This window comes from Spea bombifrons, chromosome 1 (genome assembly GCF_027358695.1).
Source record: "Spea bombifrons isolate aSpeBom1 chromosome 1, aSpeBom1.2.pri, whole genome shotgun sequence".
Classification (NCBI taxonomy): domain Eukaryota; kingdom Metazoa; phylum Chordata; class Amphibia; order Anura; family Pelobatidae; genus Spea; species Spea bombifrons.
In genome coordinates this window covers 58239257-58260402 of record NC_071087.1, presented here as the reverse complement: position 1 = coordinate 58260402, position 21146 = coordinate 58239257, and the positions used below count along the sequence as shown (strand labels likewise).

Below are 21146 nucleotides of genomic sequence, written 5' to 3'. Positions count from 1 at the left end.
TGGTCGCTGGCACGGACTTTTAAGTTAACTGGTGCAGCAGGGTCCCAGGTTGCTTTTTTTTTTTTTTTCTGCCTAGCAACTAGTGGTAAGGGGCCGTGCGAGTGAGCCTATTGGTCGCTTGCACAGCCCTTTACCCTACAGATTTCTGCTCCCGTTATCCAACGCAGCATTGCAGGGGTTAACGGGAGCGGAAATCAGGAATTAAAAAGGCTGTGTAAGTGAGCCTATTGGTCACCTGCAGGGTCTTCCTCTGGCATCAACCAATTGTTTGATGCCAGAGGAAGACCCTGCAGGTGACCAATAGGCTCACTCACACTGCTCTGTAACCCCTGATGACGAACCTTCTGATTTCCACTTCAGTCAGCTCCCGCGATGCTGTGAAGATAAGGTAAGTTAGATGGGGGAGGGACCGGGGAGATTAGTAGACGAAGGCGAAGATTCTTCGTGTGTGAGTCTTCGTCTTCGCCTACGTTTTACCTGCACTGTCTTCTCTTCTTCATGTCTTCGGAACGAACACGAAAACGCACTCTTCGTGTTCGTTTTCATGTTCGCCCGAAGACGAATGCACAAGTCTAACGGTATCCATCAGCATTTTTCCCTTTAGGTTATAGAGGAATTGCATGAAGGAAAGGCATCAGATTCACACCGGGCATATGGATCTTGACCATGCAGACAAGCTACTTCACAAACGATGTTAAGCAAATGATAATGATCTATAAGTGGCAAAATGCATGCAGCTATACACCAATCAGCCATAACATTATGACCACCTGCCTAATATTGGGTAGATATAGGATATGCTTTTGCTGCCAAAATAGCCCTGACCCGCCGAGGCATTGACTCCACTAGACCTCTGAAGGTGTGCTGTGGTGTCTGGCAAAAAGATGCTAGCAGCAGATGTGAGGTGGGGCCTCCATGGATGCATCCTGGTGCCATGTGTTCTCCAGGTAAGTGAAGCACACGCACCTGGCCATCCACATGTTGTAAAAGAAAACGTGATTCATCAGACCAGGCCACCATCTTCCATTGCTCCGTGGTCCAGTTCTTATGCTTACGTGCCCATTGTAGGCGCATTCAGCAGTAGACAGGGGTCAGCATGTTGCCCCATTTGCAACAATATGTGTGTTCTGACACCTTTCTATCAGAACCAGCATTAACGTTTTCAAGATAAAGTAGCTCGACTGTTGGAATTGACCACACTGGCCAGCTTTTGGCCCCCAGGTGTATCAATGAGCCTTGGCCGCCTGAACACCCCACGACAGGTGCAGTTTTGGAGATAGTCTGATCCAGTTATCTAGCCATCACAATGTGGCCTTTGTCAGAGTTATTCAGATCCTTATGCTTGCCCATTTTTCCTGCTTCATGAACACATGAACTTCGAGGATGAAATGTTCATTTGCTACCTGATATATCCCACCCACTGACAGGTGCCATGATAACAAGATTATTAGTGTTATTCACTTCACCTGTCAGTGGTTATTATGTTACGGCTGATTGGTGTTGTATTTGCAATGTAAATACAGTTTGCCATAAATCACTGTTATCTATCTCTTCGCAATATGTCACGCTGAGGGACCTACATTGGACATCAAGCTCCATGTAGTAATAAGTGCCTCATCCAGGCTTTATTTGAGTGAGGACAGGTGGAAGGGGCATCTACTTAAAGTAGAATCAGAGATTCGTGCTTTTTGACATGTCCACATGTTAAATTATACGGCCATTTCCTTATAAAACTGTGCTGTAAAAGTAGTTCCAGTGATTTGCCTCACGTGGAATTGCAAAAAAAAACTGTTTAATAATGACATTCTTGAAATACTAGGAGATTAATAATATATTTGTTTTTTTTTCTCTCAAAAATACTATGCAGGAACAAAGTTCAATAGCCTCATATTAATGTAGAAATACATGTCAATAGACAATTGTATGTACGCAATAACAAAATGTAAGCAGCTAAGTAACTAATTTCATAATGCGCATAAATTGTCTCAGATTACGCATATTCTGGTATCAAGCCATTTTAAAAAGGATGTTCAGCCTGTTAGAATGTGATGCATTTCGATGAATGCAATTATACTCTGAAATTTCTCCAGGGCTAGAACAGACTACAGGGGCTATATGATGGAGGCCACCTGTTGGTTATTACTTGTCTACCACCATCTGTATTCTTAACCTACTCCCTAGAAAACTAGAGACCCAGGCAAGCAGCAGTTAACAGGAAGTGCCAAACCTAGAGAGTCCACAGGTATGGTTATGATATTGATAACATTTAGAGTATACTAACTGGAGAAGTGTAAAGATTTTAGCAGGACTATGGCCCTTGGAGTCTGAGATTCATACCGACATGTTTATTCACTGTAATTAGGTACTTCTGATTCAATAGCTTTGCAGAACTGATACATCTTGTACAATTTTTCTTGGCATTTTAAGTCACAATAATTAGGTAAAAAGTAAAGAGAAACTAAAGACAGGAGGTAGAAAGAGAAAAAAATACCGTATTTGCTCGATTATAAGACGACCCTGATTATAAGACGACCCCCCAAAATCTGAATATTAACTTAGGAAAAAAAGAAAAAGCCTGAATATAAGACGACCCTAAAGGAAAAAAGTTTTACCAGTAAATGTTAATTCATGTAAACTATTTTTTTTAATAAAAGCTATGATTGAGAAAAATATTTTTTTTTTGTTTTTATTTCTTGTATTTTCCAACCTGTCCCCCAGTTACGCACATCTGCCCCCAGGCTTGCCACACCAATATGGCACTGTGGCCCATGATATGCCTTTTAACCCTCTATATGCCACTGTGCCCCATGGTATGCCTTTTGACCCCCTATGTGCCACTCTGCCTCCAGAAATGCCTTATACCCCTATATCCCATTCTGGCATTTAGGGGGTTAAAATGCATATTATGGGGCAGAGTGGCATATAGGGAGGTATAAGGCATTCCAGGAGGCAGAGTGGCATTAAGGGAGTTAAAAGGCATTATATAGAGCACTCTGCCTCCAGAAATGCCTTATACCCCTATATGCCACTCTGGCATTTAGGGGGTTAAAAGGCATATTATGGGGCAGAGTGGCATATAGGGAGGTATAAGGCATTTCAGGAGGCAGAGTGCTCTATATAATGCCTTTTAACTCCCTTAATGCCACTCTGCCTCCTGAAATGCCTTATACCTCCCTATATGCCACTCTGCCCCATAATATGCCTTTTAACCCCCTAAGTGCCAGAGTGGCATATAGGGGTGTAAGGCATTCCAGAAATGCCACACACACACACACACACACACACACTTACTTACTTACCGGTGCTTCCAATTTCCTGCTGGATTGCCGGGGCAGCGGGTTGACGTCTCATTCCGCGGCAGCCGGAAGGAGGTGGAGTTGGCAGCGGGGGTTTGTATGCGTCCGTCGCAAATACCTTCCCCGGCTGTCAGAGATCAGGAACTCTGGAACTCTGATCTCTGACAGTCGGGGAAGGTATTTGCGACGGACGCATACAAACCCCCGCTGCCAACTTCACCTCCGGAAGCACCGGTAAGTGTGTGGGGGGGGGGGGCGACGACAGGAGGATCCAGGTCCCCTGCAGCGGTGCGGGGGATCTGGATCTTAGTCTCCTAATCAGACCTCTATTTGAGGTCTGATTAGAAGACGACACCGATTATAAGACGAGGGGTATTTTTCAGAGCATTTGCTCTGAAAAAAACCTCGTCTTATAATCGAGCAAATACGGTAATAGATGGAATGGGTACACCAATATGTTTTCTTGGCTCCTACAAAATGTAAACAGGTCTGTACTGGGAGTTAAAACCAGCACTGAAAATAATTGAATACCAGCCCTATATTTCATGGTGCCATTTCTGGTCACGCAGCACATGTCTGGTTCTGGCCCCAATATTTTTGTTTAAAATAGGGACCAACTTTATATTTTAAAGTATATTTGAAAAACACATTAGTCAAATGAAAACATACATATGAAAACACATAGTTCCTAATATCAGTGTGGTCCATAACATCATGTAAGACCAACTGAGAGCACCAGTACAGTTCGTATAATGCAAGAAAAAAAAATCTTTATATGAAATTAACTGTTTTCAAACTAACTTAAATAGATCACTGAAAACAAAGTTTTTAAAATAGAGAAATTACTTGCACAGGTAGGTTAAAACATTGCAGTAGCTCATGTGAAACAATTTAGAGCTAAAAAAGAGGGAGACTGAGGAAGGGGAACATGTGTGAGCTGCATGGATTATAAGAGAGTGTGCATGTGCATGTACATTTAATGTGTTAGAGTGTACATGTGCATGTATGCAAGTACATTTATATGTGTATATGCATAGTGTTGGAGTAGCTATGTGTATGTATGAATAAGTGTATGGTGTTGGAGGCGCATGCAAATAAGGGTAACAATTATCACCTTTGCTTCTATATCCGCTTATTTGCATGCGGCTACCCAGAATCCCTTGTGGTTGTGGCAGCATCATGAGATTTCTGAGGGAAAAACAAGCCTTCTGGCTTGTCTGGTGTCTGTAGATGAATCTTTAATTATGCTTCTACTACCCCTTAGATTTAAGTGGAAGGGTTTCCATCACCTTTACCCACCATAATTTATGTAATGGTAAATCATGAATCGAAATTAACGTTTTGATCATAATTAAACTAAAGGATATTATATGTTGGGAATAAAAAACAACCAAAAGGCAGTGATACAATGGAAGTCATGTGATTCCTTTGTCCAAGAATAAACATACAAAAGAGCAATTCCATATTACACTAAAATTAAGTCTGGTGCACTCCTGAAGATACAGAGCTGGGATACAAAGTTAATAAGAGTTAAGAAGTGTTAGAAGAACATAAGGATCACACTTTAGGTTGCCTCCTTGAGTTAGCATGACACACATCACAGCACGTCTATTTTCTGCAATGACATCACAGTAGATTACCCACCCCTTTGCAACCTAAATGGTTAACTTGTGAGCACATAAAAATGTCAAGGCTTGTAATGGATTACTTTGTATTTGAGAAAGAAATTAGGGTTATCCATCATTCTGTGCCCGTGTTCAGAAAAAAAGCACACAAAGTAACAAAAGTATAACAAAATTGAGTCTGTAAACATTCCTAAAACAGTTACGCATATGGTAAATGTTATATTGCTCAGACATAAAATAGATGTGTTTTTCTTTTAAAAACCGATCTTTGATAGTTATATACACTTCAATGGAACCCTGGTTGCTTATCTCTCTATGATCAGCAGCAATGGGGATTCAAGTGAAAAGAGGGAGAAACACTTAGAAAAATTACAAATTAAAGTATTTTAAAAATAGTAAAAAATACAGAAAAATGAAATAAAATTCAAGAATAATAAAACAGACTTCAGAGAAGTCACCATGACATCACAAGGGGACCATCCAGTGATCCCTGAGGTTTTCAAACACCTCAAAGGCATCTCCAGTCAAAAAAAGTGCAGAAAGTAATAAAAAAAATAGGTGCCCATACACCTTACACACCCTCCCACAAGAAATATACATTGACAAAACTTTCTTGCCCCGATTCAAACTTGAAAAAAAAATAGTGTAGTGTATAAGAGAGCATTTTGCTCCCTTATAAAATTTAAAAAAATATATGCATGTGAGATATTATTCTACCCAGGGAATGTTGTTGAACATGAATCAGGGTTTTTTAGTGGGACCTAATTTGTGGAAGAAATCTTAAGTAAATTGCTTCCATGACATTTTAAAGTATATGTCTCCAAAGCAATCCTCTTAAATGGAAAACTAAAAACAGACGCTATATCTAGTTTTAATACATTTATGTGAAAATCTAGTTAGTGCCTTGTTTTGTACATATGCTAAGATTTATTCTCCACACTAGAGGACTGCATTGGGTCAAAAAACTTGAGAGTGTAGGCGGTTTTTCGGGTGTTGCGGGCGGTCAGACAATGTACCTGCGGGTCCCGGTTATCCCGCGCACTCCTGCAAGGCTGCCTTCGCGTTGCTCCCACAAAGCAGCTCTTCTCTTGTTCCGCCCAGGAACCCAGCAGAGTCACGTGAAGTCACGGAAATCTGAGGATCACATAAGGGGGTGTGGGCGGGATTTGACAACATTTGTTGCAGTAGCGGGCGGGAGTGGAACACACACATTGCTGGAGTGTGTGGTCATTTTCAGAAATTCAGTGGGAGCGGGCAAGATTAAAAAAACAGTCCCTCTCAGGGCTCTGCTCCACACCTCCAAAAAAAAAAAAAAAAAATAACAATAAGACAAGGTTTTTTTTCAGAGGTCTGACTATAAGACTAAGATCCAGATCGCCCGCAGCGCTGCAGTGGACCTGGATCCTCCTCAATGCGTGCAGACAACCTCCGCTGCTACCTGACACTTCCGCCGGAGCTTCCATGACGGAGCACCGGCATGACGTGACCTTCCGCTCAGTCATAGAAGCCCCGGCGGCGGTCACCGGCTGCCCACCCCAAAAGGCATATATAAGGGGGCAGAGTGCTTAATAGGGGGTATAAGGCAAATCAGGGGGGCAGGGTGGCATTAAGGGGGGGCAGAGTGGAATATCAGGGAGGCAGAGTGGCATATAGGGGGTATAAGGCACATCTGGGGGACAGAGTGGCATACAGGGGGTATAAGGTATAGTTTTATTAAATATCAAAAATAGTTTACATGTGAATTAGAGTATGTGAGTAAATGTTGGCGTCAGACAACAAATTTCATCTTCACAAATATGTATTTTGATCAGAGATATTTTTTCAGGAAAGATGCAATCTCTCACTTCCTAACTTTCAACTTAGAAAAATCAGGATTTCATTATTTTAGCTACCTTTATGGGAGCTTGAACAGCTGTGGTGTACCACAGTAACTGGATTGTGTGGAGACAGGCTAATTGTCCAAAGGGGTTAAGAATCCTAGACTGACACCAATATACGTAGCATTCTAATAAATGGGATGCAAAAGGTGAATTCACAATGATGGAGAGCGGAAGGACCATTTATTTCCCTGACTATCTTTATATTCTTGTTTGGCTTTTACGATACCTAACTTTCTTAAATCAAAACAGGAATGATGAATTCATAATATGAAGGAGACCTTTAGTTTAATTAAAAAGACTTGTGGATAATTAAGTACCTAGGTAGTTAGGTAATGATTCAGAACGGAACAGAGCTGTTGTACAGGGGCGTGCAAAGTGTAGCCTGCGGGCCAAATCCGGCACGCAGGACTTCGACATGCGGCCCATGTGAGATTTACCGTGGGCCAGCCAAGATGCAATTGCGGCTGCCTCCGCCAGCCGCTTTATGATTTTGAAGCGGCTGGCATGCAGGCACCAAGCCGCCCAATGCCTTAATGAGGCTCTTCGCCCCACCCCTTTGAAGATGCAACATGACGCTCAAGGGGGTGGGCTCACACGGAACAACTCCTCGTGACGGGGAGAGGAGCATGTGGGAGGAGACTGGTTTGCAGGGGAAGAAGCCAGCACAAAAAGAAACTATTTAAAAAAATAAATAGGTAAAAGGGGACCCATATTCAAAGGGGGGCAACAATTTAATAATACAAAAAGGGGGGTATAAGGGTTATAAGCACACAACAGGGTGGTTGGGGCGTCACATATAAATCAATACAAAAAGCGGTGGGTGGGTGGCTGTTTACAATACACATGGGTATGGGGGACATTACAGTAACCAGTACAAAAGGGGGTGGGGCGTCAATACACAAGGGAGGGAGGCTGGCTGGGGGCATTGCATAAAAATCAATACACAAGGGTGTGGGGACATAAATGCACAAAGCGAGCTGGCTGGGGGCACAAATGCACATGGGGCAATTATCAAGGGTCTGGGGGGGGAGTACATTAATAATAAAGGGGACATGGCTGGGGCATCAATACACAAGGGGGCAAACACAACAAAGCAGTGTGGAAAGCATTTTTATGCTTTGTGTAGATCAACCCACCCTGATGCTGGTGTCGGTGTGGCAGAGCCTGTCCTGGTGTGTGTATGTTTGGGTGTGGGTGTGGCAGAGCCTGTCCTGGTGTGTGTGTATTTGGGGGTTGGTGTGGCAGAGCCTGTCTTGGTCTGTGTATTTGGGGGTCGGTGTGGCAGAGCCTGCCCTGTTGAATGTGTGGGTGTCGGTGTGGCAGAACCTGTCCTGGTGGGTGTGTTTAGGTGTCGGTGTGGCAGAGCCTGGTGTGTGTTTAGGTGTCGGTGTGGCAGAGCCTGTCCAGAAATCAGTGAGAGGCAAAGTAAAGGTTTTGTGTTATTTAATATATTTCAATCTGCATATTGTATTAAAAAAAATCAGTGGTACTAAATTGTGGCTTGAGGCATCCCGTGTATGATTACTCCCAGTCCCATCACATAAGATTCTATCCTATAGTATCTGCCTAGCACTCATGTCATCTTTATCCAGTACACATGGACGCTGAGGAGTTAAGATTCTGTCTATTTTATTTATTTCCATAAAAAGGCCAAAAATCCTCAGCACCCGGCCTGTGATGCTCTTAATCTGGCCCTGATCAACTCTGTGAGTACAGGCTGGGTTTAAACTGGCTGACACCCGCTGTGTGCTCCAGCCTTGTGCAGTTTTATTTGGCTATTTTAACTTTGTTGTACTGTGTAAGTAATTCAGTATTGATAGAATGACATATAAAAGTTGATCAAAAAACAGTTTGTCCACTGCTTTTTTTCATTATCACCAAATTAATATGCATAAGTTTTAATATGCATTATAAAGCTAAAAAGCCATATTTTCTCTCAGTGAAAAATGAGTGCGGCTCACGCACACTTACATTTCTGATGAAGTGGCCCACTGCAGAAAAAACTTGGACACCCCTGGTATCGTAGGTTGAAAAAAGACTTCAGTCCATCAAGTTCAACCTTTCACACATACCCTTTTCTAAAGTTCTAAAGTTAATCCAGAAGAAGGCAAAACACCCTACTTGGGGCAATTACCAATTCTTATTGTTCTTACTGTGAAGAACACTTCCCTATGCTGATGCTGAAATCTCCTTTCCTCAACTGACGACCCTGTGTCTTTTGTAGAGACCTCTTGGTGAATAGATCACTAGAGAGCTGTTTATACTGACTTTGTATGTATTTGTACAATGTGATCAGATCCCCTCTTAAATGTCTCTTTTCAAGTAAAAACAAGTTCAGTTTTTCTAGTCTTTCTTCATAACTAAAATTCTCCATTCCTCTAATTAACTTTGTAGCCCACCTCTGCACTTTCTCCAGCTCTAGAACATCCTTCTGAAAAACTGGTGCCCAAAATTACACTGAATAATCAAGGTGACGCCTCACCATTGCTTTATAAAAAGGTAAAATTATATTTTCATCTCGTGATTTAATAGTCCTGTTTATGCATGCCAATACCTTACTGGCTTTGCAACCACTGCACTGTCCTTCTTATTTTCTGCTTTTCCCAATGCAATGCAGTGTAAGTTGCATGCTTATTTTTGGTACCTGTCAGGTTGAAGCAGGACTGGTTGGAAGCGTGGAGCAGGATGGTCAAACAGGAGGCCAGATTCTGAAGCGAAGTCCAAGAGGCAAACCAGGATCAGGGCAAGCGGCAATGGTGCAACAACGGGTAACGAGCCGGGTCAGGATAGGAGACAAACAGTCCAGAAAACGATTCCAAAGTCGGGTGCCGGGAGTTCAATCAAGTAGCATTGGCTAAACACGGAAGGGACTGGGTCTGAGCAGAGCAAAGCTAACAAGAAGGCTCAATAACTAAGCACTGATGGAAGGGTGTGCACGATTTTTATATTGGTTCACAGGTAGAGCCCCTCCGTCTGGCTCCTAGGTGTTCCTGCCCTCACCTGTGTCCTCACCTGTAGGGCTATGTAATTCCCCTAAGGGATTGCCAGCCTTTCTCTCCGCTCCCCTATCTCTGCCCATGAGATAGTGTCCACGGAGGCTGAAGAGAAGCTACATACTGGTCAGACATTATAATCTTACCTAATTTTGTGTCATCAGCAAACACAGACAAGTGACTTCCAATATCTATTGCAAGAGCATTAATAAAAGTTAAAAAGAACTGAACCCAAGACAGAACCTTGAGGCACCCCACTTTACAATTAACAACAACTCTTTGCACCCTGTCACTAAGCTAATCCAAGCACAGGCATTTTCTCCAAGACCGATTTGTCCTAGCTTATACAATAACCGCTGGTGTGGAACAGTGTCAAATGCTTTTGCAAAATCTAAATAGACAACATCTACAGCAACACCCTGATCTATACATTTACTCACAACATCATAAAATCCAATTAAATTGGTCTGACGTGATCTGTCCTTCACAAAACCGTGCTGTTTGCAATCTCTTAATAAACGCATAATGCTACAGTATGAAAATAAAATTTGTTGGAGAAAACATATGTTTGACCTTTTCATCCCATTTAACCCCTTAATGACAATTGCCAGTTCTGGCACGTCACGGAAAAACAAGTCGTTTACGACAATTGACGTGCCAGGACCGGCATGTCTTTAAACGGGTGCAGAAAGCGATCTACGTTCGCTTTCTGCACCCAAACGGCTTTGCTGTAATGCCTCGACCTCGAGGCATTCAGCAACGCCACGATCGGCACCAGGGGCCATGTCTGGCCCCTCCCCGGGGCGTCAACAACCGCCATAAATTGTATGGCGGCGGACGCCCGTTTTAAAAGCGTTTAGGAGGCGATCAACGAACACCTCCTAAACTTAAATGGTGTCGCTGGAATGCCTCGATCAGGAGGCATTCAGCGACACCAAATACTTACCCCAGGACGGGCTGTGACCGCTCCGGAGAGCGGTCACAGCCGCAGCTGCAAGTAATCTTCGCAATCCGCAAGATGGCGGCGGCCCGGGAAAAAAACCAATAAAGATGAAAAAGTTCGCTAGATGGTCTCCAGACCCTCTAGAGAACTCAGGCTCCACTTGCAGGTTGAATACAGGTACTGCATTCAACCATGTAAGTCAATGGAGCCCAGCTTTCTAATCACAGTGTGATTAGTAAAAATAAATTGAAAAATAAAATAATAATAATAATTAGAAAAAAATTGTTAAAAAAAACAGTAAAATGTAAAAATAATTTCCCACTGATGTCATCAGGGGAACCTTCAAGTTAAAAAAAAATGTTAAAAAAAAATAAAAAAAAAAGGCAAAAAAATAAAATATATAAAATATATATATAAAAAATATTTTTTTGTGAGCAAGTCCTAAAATTAGCACATTAGCTTAAAACAATTCTCGCATAGAAAGAATATTAAATGCCCATGGGGTGTCTACTTTAAAAAAATTTATGATTTGATGGGGTAAATTGAATTGGCCGGGTTCAACAATGTCCCAATTAACATGGGGGGAAGGATGGCCACACATCTAATTTCCAATTAACAAAAATGCACACGTACCAAATGTGGCCTTTTAGTTCCCCCCAAAAATGACAAACCCATGCATGTGGGATATCACTGTACTCAGGAGATGTTGCTGAACACATATTGGGGTGTCCTGTGACAGCGGCATATACCAGGAGCTGTAAATTCATACATAAAGTAGGTGTGTGGGGGAAAAATACACACAAACAAATACTACTGCAAACTTTGAAAAAATGCTGGTGGTAAAATGTGTGAAAGCAAAGAGTTAAAATACCAGCATTTAAAATACCCTGGGGTGTCTAGTTTTCAAAGATATATGGTTTTATTGGGCACACTGAAATGGCCCGGCTCAAAGATGTACCAAATAGGGCATGGGCAGTGGATCCCCAAATGCCAAAGTTCAACATTGAAAAATGCGCATGCCCCAAATGTGGCCCTTTTGCCCCCAAACATCCAGACAAAATCATTCATGTGAGGTATCGCTGTACTCAGGAGATGTTGCTGAACACATATTGGGGTGTTTTATGATAGTGACATATACCAGAACCTTTTAATTCATACCTGAAGTAAAATGTGTGTGACAAAACAAATGCAAAAAAATGACTACCACAAAGTTTGACAAAGACTGGTGGTAGATATGGTGCATGGAAAGAGTTAAAATACTAGCATTTGAAATACCCTGGGGTGTCTAGTTTTCAAAAATATATGGTTTTATTGGGCACACTGAAATGGCCCAGCTCAAGGATGTACCAAATAGGGCATGGGCAGTGGATCCCCAAATGCCAAAGTTCAACATTGAAAAATGCGCATGCCCCAAATGTGGCCCTAAAAGTTAGAAAAAGGTCATTTTTTCAAAATTTTTCACCATATTTTAAACTTTTTTTAATAGTAAATAATATGATACAATCAAAACAATGTCATCTAAAGAAAGCCCTTCTTGTCCTGAAAAAAACAATATATAACTTGTGTGGGTTCAGTAAACGGGAAAGAAGAAAATTACAGCTAAACACGAGCAGCGCAGAAATGTTAAAACGGCCATTGTCACGAAGGGTACAAAAAGTAAAATCAGCCTTTGTCACGAAGGGGTTAAAGACCTTTATTTGCTTCTTTAAAAAAGATAAATGCTGTCAAGAATTGAAAAAACCCTATACTAACCCCTGGTACCCCTATTTTTACAACATATAATTCATTTACGCCCAGTTAGAAGAACTATGCCCTTGCTGTAAAAGAGCAGGACATTGTTAAAGTCTGGTATTAATTTCAATTTTTGTTCTTTATAAAGGACATGCTTCTTTTAACATGGTATAGTAGTTTAGTACTTTCTTGTTTGATGTATTCAATGCTCTTTCCAGCTTCTACCAGACTTCATTTACACAGACCTTTCTTGCTATTAAAACTCATTAAACGCCTGACTTCTCAATAAGGGTTTGACTGTTCCAAGGACCTTGATATTTCAAACCTCCTGCCTTGATATGAATAGCCGTAATACTAATCTTAAAAGGGAAGCGTAATATAAAATGTTTTCTTTCCAGTAAATCCACTTCCTTTGCTTGAGAAAAACATATTTTAAGGCATTTATTCTTGCGCAATCATGGTACTATTTATCTTATATGACAGTCACCTTGCCCTCTTGAGCCTCCGCAGATGGCATTAGCTGGCGCTGTGTGCCTTTAAGACATGGAGTGCCAGGACATGACGTCATATCAAGGAACCCTGGAGTGAAGATGGTGGGTCACGCCTAGGGAAGCACCAAAGGAAAACATATACCACTCATGACAAGATTTATTTTGATTTACAGCTGTTATGTAAGCTGCCCAAAGGGTTACCATAAAGCAGAGGTTTTTACCTCCCAATATTTCCTGTGGGGTTCAGAGGGAGCATGTAGGGTTAGCGCAGTTAAACACTTGGATATAGTACTTATCTGACCAAGTTTGTGCATATGCAGATTGCTCATCAGGTACAATATTTCCACATATTTTCTTTACTATCACTGTGAAAAGAGACACTAATGCAACAGTCCTTGATGATTGGCAAATCAGAAAAACCTCAAGTTTAAAATATCAAAATTATAAAAAGAAAAGTAATATAAATTATATTATAGTATTATCATACATAGTCATAAAAAAATGAGTTCTAGTAGCGTATGTACTGTGAGGGTCTCAACTTCCTTCCAAAAGTTTAATTAGAAGTCATGACTGCTTAAGCCCAGCTGCTCCTACGGACCGAATCCAACACCTTCACCCACCATAAATAAAGACATGACTCACTGGTGTGGGTAAGGGCATTGGCCACAGCTTTATCAACAGTTCCCCCATAAACACATAACATTGACAAAACCAATAACAACCATCAGCTGCTAGGCCTAAGCCCAGCAGGCGGTTACAAACTACGTGATAGCAAGAGTTCTGGCCCAGCGGGTGCCATCAGCCACCCGCTGGACCCGCCTCCCCAAGCACATTCGGGCGCAGCTTCCAGATGCCACCACTTCCATGCTGACCAAAAAGGGGGGGATCTTCCGCGCTGTGACTAAAAAGAAAACCACAGAGAAGCAGAACCAAACACATGCAGAATGAAAATTACAGTACAGTAACAATGGGAGGGACAATGCCTGACCTTAGGCTCCAGGCAGGAAAAGAGGTAGGAGTGCCCTTGCCCTCAACTTTTAAACCCTACCATGCAACAATGTTGCGCCCCACTATTCAATAAGGGCCAAAGTTATCCTGACCTCCCAATGACCTGACCTGGACCAGCAGTCATATTCCCCCTTTCCTTATATTCCAGGGGGGCCCTGGACTTCGTATCAAGATGAGACACAAAATACCAGGCAGTCATATAGCGTACGTTTCAAATCTTCAAAATATTTTTATGTGCCTAAACGCTGTTGCAACCTTTTCAACATTGGACAGCTAAGATCAACATTACAGAATAATCACATAGCGTTGTAACTGGGTTATCCTATATGAAATGCAAATGTCTCAGAGAAGCGGGAAGGTAACATAAGCCTATAGTCAGATAACAGAAAATCCATTTCTCTCTCCCTTTTAAATGCTGACATAGAGCATTTTAAGCATGGATTAAATCTTTCTCCTCCTGCGTAGCGTGGAATGCTTTAAACTCCAGTGTGTTTTCACTAGCAAACAAGTTCTTTTTCATTCTAAATTATATAGATACATCTTTCTTGTAATTCCTATTGAATATTTAGATCTGATATATTTTAAAGCCCATGTGAGACTTTTTTTTTTTTTTTACTTACAGAATACATTAAAAGAAGATCGGTATTTTTCCTTTAGTAGTGTCGGCAAATTGCTGGTGCTTCATTTAAAAGAAGAAAGTAAAAATGCAGTTTACAGTTTAAGAACGTCAGGTCTGCAGACAAAAATAACTGATTGTTTTATTTGCAAACCAAGACCCAAGGGAAATACAAAAGTAATGTAATAAGGCAAAAAGGAGCATGTTATCAATTTTAACAAGTTCTGCATCTTCATTAATGCAGTGTGCTTTCATCATACCACATCACAGCTGCCGGAATGTTTTCTCAATATATAGGTATTATCTCAATGTATGGTTTCTGAAATAATTGGCAAATGCACATTTCTCTTGTAGGAAATGTACCATTCAATAAAGGTGCTGTTCCAACTAGGGGACCTCTTGTCCTAAATGTGTTTAAAAGTTTGTTAAAATAATACTGTTGCCTAGAAACAAAGCCATCCCCTATGTATTACATCACAGCAGTCTACAGCCCCTCATGCCTGCCATTCCATGCTTATGCACGTGAAACAGAAAAACTTTTCAGATCTTAAGACACTGTAATGGCCACATTCACCAGTGAAGGGTTATTGAATGAGATGTTTTTGTGATGGGAGTGATGTGTGATAGGTGTGAGGGGTTTTGTGTAATATGTGTGATGAGAGTGATGTGTATGGTAGGGGTGATGGGAATGATGTGTGATTTGTGTGATGGGAGTAATGTGTGATACTTTTGAGGTGTTTTGTGTGATAGGTATGAAGTCTTTGTATGATAGATGTGAGGTGCTTTGTGTGGTAGGAGAGTTGATTTGTGTGACAAATGTGAGAGACCGATGTGTGTGTGATTTGTCTGTGAAGTGTGATGAGAGTGATATGTAATAGGTGTAAGGTGTTTTGTGTGATAGGTGTGATGGGAGAGATGTGTGTGATAGGTGCGATGGGAGTGAGTTCTTTTTAAACACGAAGACTTTAAAGGTAATGTCTTCAACAAGCAAAATCGTATATTATTTTAAAAAAGGAATGAGCTTTTTAAAGATGTATACCTTACTAGTACTGAGGGTGTGCAGTCCCTTTTAACTATATCTGACCTTGCATTTCAAAGCTTCAAAAAGATCATTTCATTTATAAAAACTACATATTACTATTGTATTGGTTTTAGTAGTCCTGCCCCAACACTCTCTCTTATCTTTTAAATCTATGAAGGCTGGTTGAACTAATCGACAACAGTCATCAACTTAACAAAATGAAATCAAGCGTATCCTTAGAGCAGCAATTTACAGGGTCACTGCAGCCATTTTATAAACTTTAACGTATGACAGTTCCATATCCCCTTTAAATTAAAATTGTCTCCCCCGTGCAAATGCATTGAGGGATTCAGCAGAATGTCCCTGATATGTTTGCTCCCACACAACTCCTTGCCTTCCAGAAGGTCAGCTGAACGCCCTCCTGCTTTCCAGTACTTTACTCACTACCAGCTAGCATCAGCACCAGCTCGAGCAGGAGTTCCAAGGAATCTGAGGTGACTCCGTTACACTGCTTTAAGCAGCCAAAACTGGATAATGGAAGCTTTTTTCCATACAGGTTAAAAATGCATCTTCAAATACTGACAAAGTGATTTAATATGGGTTCTACATTTGGGGCTGTATGAGACTCTCAACCATCCCTCTAAGGTGGTTTCTAATGCCCATATATTGCACATTTTAATGCTTTAAAATGTAAGACATCACAAATTATCTTTGGGTTCTGCTGCCATGGAATTGTGTCTCCCAGACCAAAACATCATGCATGGATCGAAAGCATGTTTGAGAATTTGTTGTGCGTCAACTGCCTTTCTGGAAGTATGACACACGACATTCATAGAAACAGCCTTAAGCTTATGGTGTGGTGTATAAATTACCATAAGAAAAATGCCAAGTAACAGATTGCTTCCTGGAAACTGCAAAACACGCACTAGAAATCCCTCCAATTCAGCTGCAATGACACAAAAGATGTCTTTCAACCGTCTGGTTTTCTATGCAGAAGTTCCACCAAAGTGGTCCCATACTGTATATGACCTTTTAAAACTGCCAAACAGTACCCAATGCCGTAAGTACGGCACTCATGATCAGGTCTAGAGTCCTAAAAATAACCAAAAAAGATTTATAGGTTATTCAGTTCTGATACACTCTGCAATTTATAGAAAACAAATAAAGTCTGCATTCATGTTGTGCTGACATTACAGAAGTTGGGATCATTTATAATTTTACTCGGCAGACGTTCTTTGTTGCAGAAAATACAACGTAATGTGCATTTTTCTAGTGTATTAAAATAACAATCTTTGCATTTCAGAAAAAAAAGTAGCCTTACAAATCCTGTAACTTGTATGTAGTTTTCGTGCCATTACAAGTAGCAATTATCTTGTTTAATAACATATATATACATTTTTTTGTTAACATTCAGTCTAATAAGATATAGCATAAACTCAGTAAATATACTTAATGTTGCCACATATCACCAGGATTGAATGAGATTGTTCTCCTGTTGGAACAGTGGCAGAATAGAAGGTGAGAACAAATGAGTAAGTATCTAAACATACAGAGGAAAGAAAATTCTGAATATATTTCATATTTTTCTTTTTATTAACCCCTTAATGACTAAGCCCGTACATGTACAGGCTCAAAATGCATGGTTCTCAATGGGTTTAGGGACCGCCCATTGTCCTTAAGGGGTTAAACATACTAAAAGTTTTGTCTCTGTACATTTAACCACACATTTGTCGTTGTTTGTCGAAAAACAAGTAAGCGATGGATGCCAATCCATGGATCATTCTTTGTAGATCTAAGCCATTCACGATTATTTTCTGTCAACTCTCAAAATCCATGAATGCTAGAAAACCCTCCTTAGAATAAATGCGTCTTACCTTAGAAAAAATGTTGGGCATGAGCCAATCAATGTGAAAGTATAATTTCATCACAGTAAAATATCTAATTTATTGTTTTGTTCAACACGCCACTTATCACTTTGTGATTTTATATTTCTCTTTGACTGTGAGCATAAGTATTTGGAAATGTAAACAAAAAATATATGGGTTTCCGGGTTCTTATCTACTTAAATCTTAAACTGTATGTTTAACCTGTTCATAAGTTCTGTTTACTCACCAAAGGTTTCATTTCATCTTCGTCTTTGAAATAATAGAGCTGGTCTCCCTTGAGGACAAACCAACGAGTGTGCCAGGTTTTGACAAAGCCTCCTTGCTTCCGTAGCCATCCACATTTAATTGCGTTCTGCCGGCCTTGGCCAATCTGAGGACTCTCCGCAGAGACATTGTAGTCATCCATTATCAGACTGATAGACTTTTCTGGTGAAGAAACAAGAGGGTAAAGAAGAAATATATGAAATTATCTGTACTAGAAAGGAAAAAGAACACCTTACATAAAGGCACTGCAGGAAAATAAATTGTTCACGGTAACAAAAGGTGTACCATGAGAGTCTGAGGTGTATTCTTCAAGCTTGTATCCCAGCCTGGGGCAGTCAGCGGGGATATAACCTACTTTTTAATGTGTGGTTCAGCTGTGAATGGCGAACAGTTTAAAGGAACAGGGTATAGAGTGTGTTACGTAGTGGCAAGAACAAAAAAGTTACTTTTTTCTGCATCAACTTCTCCTTTTTACTCCTTTGTAAAATAATGAACCAAAACTCATCTGTGTAGCGTTCTTCATCATTGATAACCAGATTCTTCAATTCTAAATAATAACTTTATTTCATGAATTACATTATAAAATGCAATATACTAAACAGATATTGTTTGTGATTGTTAATTTTTTGTTAAATGATTTGATTAAAAAAAGACACACTGTTCATTAGCCTGGCTATTTTTGTATATTGAAATTGCTTCTGTGAGACCAGCGCGCCCAGGACATCATATCTTCTTAGTAGTGAGCCACAAAACACTGAAAATATTAATCTTTAAGCTTTGTGGCTCCTATAGGGTATAGTTATTTAACTCTATGTTACCTATAGTAAGGTAACATCCCTCATATTTTGTGCTCTATGCTTCACTGAGGTTACTTAAGTGTGCCCCATCCCATCACACATGACATGGTGAGATGTTTGTCAATCGTCATTTCACACACACACCACTGATTAATAAGTGGATCAAAGTTTCCTTTTTTTTTATTTATAGGACTTTTTTTTAAGATTCTGACCGGGGATGAAGGGGCTTTGGTGACTCACATGTTTCGACTTGCAAACAATTTGTGGGTTAAGGAATCTACAATTTGCTTGCTTTGTTTTGCCTTTGTACATCCAACTAGCATTTTAACTTTTTAGTGAATGAACCTTAAAGTTTTAATGGAACAGGACAGACTACCAAACTCTACTGCAGTCAATTCTCGACAGGACTCAATAGTAACTAGATAGCACTCAACAGCATTTCAACATTGGTCAAAGGATGACTTATTGTTCATCTTTGCCTGATCAGTAACTCGACTACGTTTAGAAAGAAAAACCTAATGATACATGTAAGATACATAATAAAATAGTTCAATGCATGCTACCCAGAAATAATTGCGTCTTCTGGTATAGCACTAAGTAAACAATATTAAATCACTAAGTAATAAGGTAGTTATCTCTACAGCAACAATTGCCCAAGAAAAACATTTATAGATAGCTATATTGTTTTCAAGATCTGGTGACAAAGAAGAATTCTAAATATGAAGAATTACCCATGACTAATACATTTTTGGTTCCTAATCAGTAATGTTATTGGATTGACACACTAACTAAAATATATTACTAGCGTGCTTAAAAAGAACAGCATAAAATAAATAATAAAATCAAAAGTGGAACAGGACTCCATCACAACAGAGCCAATTCAACTGCTTTGGAATAGGCGAGATGATACTGGTCAGACTCCTAATGAATCAGAATAAACTGGCAAACCCAACAGCCAACTCCATTGCAATCTTGCCTCCTGTAGACCCTTGACAGGGCTTGACAGCAACGACAAGTGAGACTTGAAATGAATGATAACGCGAAAGCACTCAAGTACTGTCAATAACTGCCAGGTTAGATAAGTCTCTGTGCTACTCAGTAATGCTTCTGGCAACCTAAACTTTAACAAACGGACCTATCTGAACCTAAAAGTAGACCTTATTGTTTTAAGTTATGCACAAAGTGCACGTAAAAGATATTTTAATTTAACAAAAAAGTATTATATATTTGACATTTACCAATATAGGTGTCAAATTGCCATGGTTATGTAATCATATAAAACGAGTTCTCATGTTATTTTCCAGATAATACATTGTTTATCAAAAATAGTTTATTTGTCAGGATTATTTTCAATTACTCTACATTATTTCTTAATGACATATGTATGCCTCTTTCTTTTATCAACTACTCACTAACTACCCTGCTGGACTAAGCTCAAAAAGACTATGTAATAACTGTTTGAGCCCACTGAGCTGCCATGATTAATAGAGTTTAGCATATATGATTTTTATAATTTATATTAGCTTTTTTTTTGTTGGTTCTTTTCTATTACATGGTCAAAAGTGCACTGCCCATGTTTCAACATCAGACAGGTGATGCTAGACCAACCAAAAATCCATAAAGATGGACGTCCAACTTGACTACGTAAGACAAAGTGTGACATCACACTTTATGCCGGTACAGTAAATAGGCAAGTATGAACTGTACTCCTTTAGATAATCTAAAATCATTATTATTTTTTGTTTTATATAGCGCCATCAGATTCTGCAGTGGTGTACAAAGGGCAGAAAGGACATAATAATTAGTATATGACAAGATGGCATACAGTCTAGAGGGAGTCGGGGTGTATTATACAAGAGGTAAAAGTGCAGTTGTTAGGGATGTACCAGCCACACTAGTATAAGTATTGCAGGAGAGGGACTAGGAAAGGTGGGCTTAAGGAATATTGGAGGGCGTTAGTGTGCAATGTTGTTACCGTTCTTAAAGAAATGGGTGTTGAGGGATTTTTTTAAAGGACCAAAGCAGGGGGGAAAGACGAATAGACCGGGGAAGGCCATTCCAGAGGATAGGGGCAGCCCTTGAGAAATATTTCAAGCGTGCATTTGTAAGTATTTATATATTTTTTTCAAAGATTTGTCTTTTTACAAATAAATCTTGGCAAACAGAATTGTAGCAATGCTACATTGAACAGGTGAGAACAATGTTATTAACAAAATGAGCTAGGAACATGAAAAAGTTGCGTTGTATATGTGAACTTTGCAAATGGCAAATGTAATGCTCAGTAAATGATAGTATTACTTTAGAATATTTCTACTCTTAATCAAACTAAACATGAAATGCAACATCTGTATAATCCTGCACAGAGTTACAGGCAGAGGTAAAATAATAACTCATCAAAGTTGAAAACTTCATGTTTATGCTCGTCTATTCCCTGAGGTGGTCATTAGATGGCCTTCAACGACGGATTTCTAAAAGCGTGGTGAGACAATACACTTGATCAGAACATTTAAGCAGGAAAAAAAGGAATTTCGAAACACCATAGGACTGGATTTAGTACCATAAAAAAAATATATGCAAATGAAAATGTTACTTTAC

The 21146-nt window shown here is 40.0% G+C and overlaps 1 protein-coding gene across 2 annotated transcripts in view; it reads right to left on the bottom strand.

The window, feature by feature from the left end:
• Positions 1-21146, bottom strand: part of ARHGAP24 (Rho GTPase activating protein 24) — a 320431-nt gene that overhangs the window by 158026 nt on the left and 141259 nt on the right. For both annotated transcript variants that reach the window (XM_053461725.1, XM_053461726.1), the window contains exon 2: positions 17717-17916. In XM_053461725.1, the coding sequence (XP_053317700.1) occupies positions 17717-17916 (200 nt within the window). The remainder of the gene's footprint in view (positions 1-17716; positions 17917-21146) is intronic.